General features: G+C 31.5%; 1 protein-coding gene across 1 annotated transcript; it reads right to left on the bottom strand.

Annotated features, from left to right (window-relative positions):
• Positions 1 to 16: 16 nt before the first annotated feature.
• LOC110094579 (40S ribosomal protein S3a) lies at positions 17 to 5,082 on the bottom strand. Its single transcript, XM_020819843.2, has 6 exons — positions 5,004 to 5,082; positions 4,870 to 4,917; positions 4,674 to 4,779; positions 839 to 976; positions 575 to 760; positions 17 to 487 (listed from the first exon to the last, which is right to left on the bottom strand). Exons 1-6 carry the CDS (start codon positions 5,012 to 5,014, stop codon positions 191 to 193), a joined length of 786 nt encoding a protein of 261 aa, XP_020675502.1. The 5' UTR covers positions 5,015 to 5,082; the 3' UTR covers positions 17 to 190.
• Between the last annotated feature and the right edge of the window lie 3,816 nt (positions 5,083 to 8,898).

Genomic DNA, 8,898 nt, shown 5'->3' with positions numbered 1-8,898 from the left:
TCAACAATAAAACTCATAAAGACAAAATCCAATGATTAACACTACATAGAATCGCAGTTGAAAATGTGAAATAAAACTACAAAAACTGCCTCTGTTCCATGCCAACAACACTGGCTACAAATAACATCTTTTGTCATTTAAATTTAAATACTTCATTACCAGGATAATAAACAAACTTAACACTCCAACATTAAGCTGCGACCACTTCGGCATCCCCTTCCATTGCGACATCTTCCCCAGGCCTATCGAGCTTAACGCCAATATCTTCCTTGTAATCTCCATGAACCTCCATGAGTTTTCCAAGATCAAACTTTGGAGCCTTGAGGATCTTCACCTTGCGGATAAATACATTCTGCAGAGGGTAGATGCTTGTTGTTGCCTTCTCAATCTCCTTACCTATGACCTCGGGAATGAATTTCTGCACCAATTCCTTCAGATCACATGATGAAGCTTGATTCGACATGATCTCCCTCATTTTGCGACGAATCTATTAAAAAAAAAAGATGAGGAAATTGCACAACAGATACAGAAGAACATGTCCATAAATGGTTAGGAAACTGAAATGGACTTGTACCTGTCTTATCTGACTACTCTGAGCATAGCAAGTACGCTTTACTTGATTTGGCCTTCTCTTGGTGAAGCCAATGCAGAACAATCGCAAGGTATAGTTATCAGTAGTCTTCACATCAATATGAGCTTCAATTAATGTCTGCCATTTGCGAACCAGAGACCTGAGCTTGTCGGTGGTGAAATCCATGCCCTACATAGCCAGCGCGGAAATGATAACAAAGTTTTAATATAGAAATATAATTGATTAAGTTCTGTTGTTCAGAATTACCCAAAAGTTTGTGAGAACATTTTTGCCTTGGACATCCTCTGCACGAAGCCTAATCTTTCTGTATGCCTGATCCTCGTCATTCTGAAGATCAGCCAGGGAGACCTCAAACACTCTATGCTTAAGACCTTCAGAAGCAATCTGTGGTACAGAAAAAGTGAAAATAGTAACAGGTGGAAGCCAATAATTAATAATTAGGTAGTTCATTCATTAATGATTGAAACATGCTGTGGGCATCAACCAAACGTTAAAAAAACCTCAGTTATTTTTACAAATTCTCCGTAACAAATCTTTTATCATTGCAGTAACTCAGTAGGTGAATCCTTCTCTATGACAATTTAAACGAAAAATGCCATTTGTAATATCATGTTAAGTTATTTAAATATGTCAATGATTTCATTCACTGGTATCTTCATATAACAATTCAAAATGGCAATCATGTCCTATTTTTACATGTCAACCATTACATCTTAAGAATCTTATTATTGTATTTTAATAGTTATAGGATTTATATCTCAATATAATAGCACTTAACCAAAGACAATATTTGATAGATGATATTTACTTCTTAATAGCCCTGATATCTCAAACATATTGAACCAAATATTATCTAAAATAACATCTACTTGAGAATTTTAACTGTTAAGACCAGCACATCATTAAGATGCCATGGCCAAAAATACCCCACGGCAAGACCCTTCTAAAAAAAAAACTTTTTCATAATATACATATAATATATAATAAATGAAATACTGGAAGCAACCACGTAATTTAGTGAAGATGAAAAGGACAACATCCTCCACATTATATGCTAAATAAATGTAGATGTTGTATGCAAAAGGTTAAAAAAAATTCTAATAACAAAGTCTTAATTTAAAACGAACTAAATAAGAAAAAATACATATATGAACCAATCATAGCAATTTTAGAAAATTTAAAGACAATATGACATAATAGCATAGATTATCACATGACACAAGCACAATACATGATTCAGAAAATGGAGAAAAAAAGGCAAGCAAAAACAAAGAAACAAAAATTAGAAGAATGATAATATGGCACCTTATGAAGAAATGAGATATCACAAATAATGCATCAACCACATACACGAGTTTTAAAGTGCAAGCAAGAAAATTTGATTGTAGCTTATAGTAAGAACATACAAGGTTTTCACAAAAATCAGCAAAACATTACAAAACTCATGAGATGTGGCATTATATCATAACCCAACAACTATGATAGGATGAATAGTTTTCCATGTCTTTAACAATATTTTTTGCAAAAACCGAGAACACATAAGTGTAGAACATCGACCCGTAAGAAGAATGGAGTGGGCACATCATACAACTTTTTTTTCCTTTGCATGTGGAGTTACATGAATATGCTATATCTGTTGCACCCTCCTATAGTGGAATACTACTCTTTGGATGGCTAAACCAGTTCCAGTTCTACATGCAGGGTCCAGACATATTTCAGGTCAGTGCATATAGCATATAGCATATAGCTAGTTGAACAGAAATGGTGCATTCAATATATTTGGCTGACAACTAATCTATCATCCAAAAAAGTGCATTAAAAGCAAGTAAAATCATAAACAGGGTTTTAAAAAGTCTGATTGGTGGATACATGATGATTTCCGATCAAAAGGCACTAAACAATTATAATATTCACAAAAACAATTATCTTATTCACAAAAACAATAGCTTTTTTGACAATATTCACAAAAACAATAGCTTTTTACCTACTCTATTACAATATTTTATTCAAAAAATCATCATATTATACTCTCTAAACATACTACTATAGTTAAAATAATTTATTTTTTTAGCACCTCACTTCGCTTGGGTGCATGCCAAGGCTGGCTTCTAACACCTTCAGCATTAAGCAACCATATAGCCTGAAGGGAGCCTAATGCCTTTAATAACATTACTGCAAATAAATACAACATGAATGATTTTTGTGGTTGCAATCATACTCTTCTTTTTGGTTAGAACCTTATTCACTTATCTTATATAGACAATCTCTTCCCTTAGCTTTATTAACCAACGTAGAAGAAGAAAAGCTTTCTTATAATTTTTAATTTTGGACATTTTTACTCAAAATTAAGTCTCTAACACCATTCAATTTCAACTTGCAAGGCTCATATAAACTACTGACCACTGTCATAATCTCACTAATTATCATGCCTTGCTAATATAACTTTTGAATAGCAATGAAAACTACTTTTAAATCAGAAAATTCATCAATTAATTTCAAATCCAACAAACTCATATCATATGCAATCAAGTGAAATCAATGATATGTTCTATATAAAGTCATATTCTACATCATGAAAACCAAGCATTTCCACATCAGATATACACTGTTTAACATTGATTATCCTATTTAATTAGCAATACTTTCATCACTCAAGTTGTGCTCTTCGCATTTAATATGCTAAAGGCAAAGCACCTTATATCTGATAAGCATATACGACACTAAATGCATGCTAGCTTTACATCCAAAAAAAGTTAGCTGAAGGTTTTTATACAAGTAATGTCCACTTTGTATCTTCTAATATAAAAAAAACTGTTAAATTAAATTTGATGATCTTCGCCTAGCCATTATTATTCATAATTGCTCCAACTTTTACCTCGTAACCTCATAACTAACTTTGATACTAATTGTAGATATTATAAAAGAGCTAATCAAGATTGAAAAGTATTCCAATACACAATCAGCATAAAAGACAATTGGCAAGTTTTAATGAGGTAATTAGCCTACATCAATAATATATATATATATATATATATATCAAAATTAAGAATAGTTTAGGTCTTCTGAAAAGAGGATCCTAATATTGAAATTGAAAAATTAAAAAAATCATAAGATGTGACCTCATTAAGATATAATAAAGTATAGTTTTGATTGCCAATAGTGAAACAACTTGTTTAAAGCATGGTTATTATCTGATACCATTACTAAAATAACTCCAACAACATCACACCGGATCCACAAGCACCAACAATGTATCAACTATTAACAAAAAATAGAGCCAAGTTACTTTAAATTCAATCATCCTAGCTTATTTTTTGTGTCTTCCTGATGATGCACAAAAACCTCAAGATGCTAAAAAAATCTTTAAAACATTCAAATAGTTTCCACCATCAACACCACATTGGAGTCTCCATGGATTTTCTAACCACAACACCCCTTTGTGCCTTAGCAATTGGATAGTAATCTTTCTAATCAACTGCTACAAACGTTGATTGCTCACAAGAACAAAGATGGAAAAAGCCCGTTGATGAGAGAAATTAACCAAGAAATAGCTTTAAGGATAAGCATTCATTTTTCCCATTAAAAATCATGATAATAAGCATTTTCGATGGGCTGGCTGCGCGTTGCGGTAAGGCAAGGGGATTACTATCTCATATATGATTTAAATAAATTCCTACACTCCTTCAATTTGTGTTTATCAATGAGAAAAAAAGGATACATTGTAGCATCACCTAATTTCATTCATGAAATACCCAAAGTTAACATGAGATACTTGTTGAAAAGTTCTGTAAGTACAATTGCAAACAAAGTACCAGACCTTTCAGTATGGCCTTATTAAAGGTCAATTACACAGACGTTCATCGTTCTCTACTAGAAGACTTCTAGGCAAAAGTTTTTATCAGAGGCACATTTAAGAACATAAAGGAAAAAACTGTTAACTTCAAAGCTTTCATCTAGATCAACCTATCCAACTAGTAAAAGGTAGAGATCAATTTGCTCGCAAAATTAGCAAAAAAAAATCTCATCTTCACCATAAACAACTCCGTCAATTTAATAAAAAATGGATCTAATTAAACCTCACCTTGGTTCCCTGCGTCCTCGACACGAGAGTCTTCCCGATATTCCTCACCGAAAAGACCGACGGAGCCTTGATGTCATACCAATCCTTCTTCGAGAAAGGATCCACTCTGCAGAAGATCGCCAAATAAAAAAGATCAATGGAAAATAACAAATCTCAGAAAATTCATAATCAAAGAATGCGTTTAATGCTAACGTACGTCTTCTTCTTCCCGCCCTTCTTCCCCTTCGAGATCCTCTTGTTCTTCCTGGGAATAAGTTATCCGGCAAATCTTCAAAACAGTTCAAAGGCGATAATGGAAAATGTAAAGCTAACCAAAAGGAGAATCCTCACCCGACCGCCATGTCTACTTTCTTCTGCCGCCTGCAGCAATTAGGGTTTCAAGGGAAGTTCCAAAGAGTAGCAGCGGAGATGGAGAATGCGATTCTGCTTACTTATAGCAATACGATTTGTGATCTGACGGTGGAGATTTCCCCATCTAACAGGCCGTGATTCATTTTCTGCTAGTTAAGCAGGCCCTTAAGTGGGCTTTATTTTTCTGCCTCTTTTATATTCCCTAAATGCATTTATACTGTCTACTGTTTTGTATGTTTGTTTGTTTGTTTTTATTTTATTTTATTTTTTTTTTTTATTTTTTTGTGACGAGGAAGGATTGTCCTTAGACCAGTGAAAATCTCGGTCGACCTAGCATGCAACCCACACCAATTTACACGGGCCAATACTTAAGGCTTTCACTGCTTGTCAAGGGATTCGAACTAGGACCCTAGGCTTTGCCCAGCCGGCCCTCACCACCCGGACAAGCAATGGGTCTGTCTACCATATATGAGTATTTAAAAAATAAAGAAAATTTTAATTTTTATGCTATAAATCTAAAAATATGCTCATAATTGTTATAACAAAATCAGGTCAACAATTGAATGACTTACTCCCAATAGTTACAAATAGAGCTAATATATATATATATATATATAATCTCTATAAAATCTATGTATACTCATTTGATTATTTTAGAATGATAAACCAAATTATTTCAGAATAAAACTCCTCAAAAAATCATTTATATTTTCTTCGTTTTTTTTTATTTTTTTAAAATCTTGTTTGATTTTATTTTATTTTTTAATTATTTTACAACAAAAATTGCTTTTGACTTGAAGAAATAACATTGAATAATAGAAGCATAAGTTTCATTTGGGAAAACTACAACTATGTGTGAAAATTAGATGTTGGATTGTTGTTAAAGAAAAACAGAACAATGACTTCAAAATTTTATCATATTAGTTGCTGAATTGTTGGATTACCATTGTCAGATCGCCTCCATCAGACCATTGCTAATATAGCACAGTTGCTAGTCTTTTGTCGTTGGACCACTACTGTCGACCTTGACTTCAAACTGTCACCGTCAAACCTCCTCCAACGTCGAACTACACCGCCAAATTCTATTATCGAATCATTTCTGCTCGACTACCATCAATGGATTGTCCCCACTTGACCTATACCAATGAATAGCTGTCCCTTAACCCCCATTGTCAGATCACCATTGTTTAACCTTTGGTGTCAAGCCATTGTTGCTTGACCTTCATCATTGAGTCTCCATTATCTAAACATCTCTTATCCCCTATCGACTCTACGATATTTTTCACAAAAAACTCATATTCTTGTAATTGAACTTCTCCAAATTGGGATGAGCAATGCTTTGTAATGAATGTCTGTTGAAATTATTTTAACCAAATCACACCACAGGGTTTTTCTCTATCATGAATTTTTCACGTAAAAGTTATGATATCTCATGCATTCTCTCATTTTATTTATGTATGTATTAGATATTCGTACAAAATTGAGAAGCAAAACTCTTATATTTTGTTGCAACAAATTTTCTAACACGTAACAACAACCAAAACACAATACTGCTTATTAATATAATCATGCATTTTTACTTTCTTAATCCTATTGATTCATTGTAAGTCTTTTATAAAATCTAACTTATGAGATGAAAATAAGGAGAAGACATTATTTCCCTTGAGCTTAGGCTTAAATCTCTTAAGGAAATCTTGTTAGAGGAGAATGGCTTTTGTTAATTTCCATATTATTTCAACTATAGTTTATTGCCTCCATCTCATATTCATATATTTATCGAAGAGGATCTCTAATTGCAATTAAATGAAAATTTAATAGAATTAAAATTAATATAAACCATAACAAGTATCACATCAATCAAATCAAAACATAATAATCTCATCATTCTATGATCATTATACCTCATTTGACCCTTAATCAAATTTTAATGTCAATGCATTACCACAAAGGTATCCATAAAAGAGCACTAAATAAAAATTATGCATATTAATTGGCAAAATAAAAAAGTTACATGGTGATTGTTCATAGGTATATCACTTCGTGTTGACGGGTTCAGCTCGGTATGACCTAGAATGGACTTGACCCAAATCAAACATATTTATTATATTGGTCAAAAAGATTTTTTGGAAATCCAATTATCGTATAGATCACATAATTTCTTAGATCGACACAACCAGTTTTACCCAATCACATTCTGTTTCACTATAAAATATTTCATTTAATCCGAACTAGAATGATAGTCAGGTTAATTTTAAATTTTCAGGACAATTTGAACCTAACCCAAAAATTAATCAGATCAAAAGTTTGAACCAAAATTCGATCCAAAAATTAATCGAGTCAACTTGAAATTTAAGTTTCATGGTGCTTGTTTATAGGAATATCACTTTCGGTTGGCGAGTTGAGTTTGGTCTGACCCAAAATGGACTTAGACCCAAATCATAACCAGTTATTATATAGGTCAAAATATTTGACACAAATCCAATTATTCCAAATTTGACATTTTTATAATATAGATCACATGATTTCTTAGATTAACCAGATAAATTTTATCCAATTATAATCTGTTTTACCCTAAAATATTTTATTTAATCTGAGTCTGAATAATAATCATGTCAATTTTGAATTTTCAAGACAACCAGAACCTAATCAAAAAATTAATCAAATCAGAATTTGGAAATAAAATCTGATCCAAAATTTAATCGAGTCAACCTAAATTTAAATTTTTAGAATCTAATTATGGAATGTGATCATTCATTAGCCCTCCTAATTATTTGAATTTTGAATTTATTTTTGTAGATTTATTTCATCTAAGGCTTTAATAAACTTATATATTTTATGAGTAATAGTCCACTAACCTAATCACACTAAAGTCATATCTACCTATTGAGACTTTAAATAAATATGGTTGATTTTACATTTATTTAGTAAACCATATTTGGTGAACATTAGTGCAAAAGTCTTTTTTTATTCACAAAATTTATAAAATTTTTCACCAAATGCGTGGGACCCACCCGTGCCTATTAAGAAAAATTGTAGAGAATTTTGAAAATAAAAATAAAAATTATGACGGTTTAAACCAGCGCTTATGTTATTTTTATGTGAATATATAGATAAGTATAGAATTTTAAATATTAAAGATGTAAATACAGAAAAATTCTTCTATGATATGTAACACTTATAAGAAGAAAATGATTGTGTTTGTAGGAGTTTTATTGGAGGAATTAATGTAAAAATAAAAATTTCAGATTTTCTTAGATTAAAGTGAAAGAGCTATGATTAAGAAATTATGCGTAATTTTAATGTATCTTCGAATTGAAATTAAATTAAAATCATGTAAAATCTAATTTTAGCATATTTATAATGAATTCATTTAGATCCTACAAAGCTTACAGAAACATTCAATAAAGTTTTCATTGCATATTCTACAATAAAAAACTGATATGATTTTCATAGGAATAAGAATATGAAGTTTTGTTATACAAATTATTTCTGACTAGTGGATTCTCACCTACTTTCACCCTTTTTTTAATTTATTTGCCTGTTGATTTAAAGCTCTATTGTACAGGAACACAGCACTTCTTCATTTATAAACAAACCTAGAAATCACATTCTCCCACCTAAAAAGATATTTTGTTTTGAAATTTCTAAAATAATATGTTGGGGTGAGCTTCCAAAGAACTGGTTAGGAAGTGAATTAACCACGCAACGAAACAAACAATAGAAGAGAGTAGCGGAAATAATCATTAAGATTTTATGTGGAAAATTTTGAAATTATACGAAAAAATCATGAAGTCACATCATATCAAGAAATTCATTATGAAAATTGATAGAAATTGTACAAATCTCTCACTCTCAATCTCTCAGTGTCTCACTT

The sequence above is a fragment of the Dendrobium catenatum genome, unplaced genomic scaffold, assembly GCF_001605985.2.
Source record: "Dendrobium catenatum unplaced genomic scaffold, ASM160598v2 fragScaff_scaffold_716, whole genome shotgun sequence".
NCBI lineage: Eukaryota > Viridiplantae > Streptophyta > Magnoliopsida > Asparagales > Orchidaceae > Dendrobium > Dendrobium catenatum.
The sequence above is the reverse complement of the archived record's forward strand: the minus strand, read 5'-3'. Positions and strand labels throughout refer to the sequence as shown.

Excerpts from the sequence above, each read along its gene's own strand:
- LOC110094579 (XM_020819843.2), bottom strand. Across the intron at positions 4,780-4,869 it reads AAGGGCGGGAAGAAGAAGAC|AGTGGATCCTTTCTCGAAGA; the intron begins GTACGTTAGCAT and ends GATCTTCTGCAG. Across the intron at positions 761-838 it reads ATGTTCTCACAAACTTTTGG|GGCATGGATTTCACCACCGA; the intron begins GTAATTCTGAAC and ends CTGGCTATGTAG.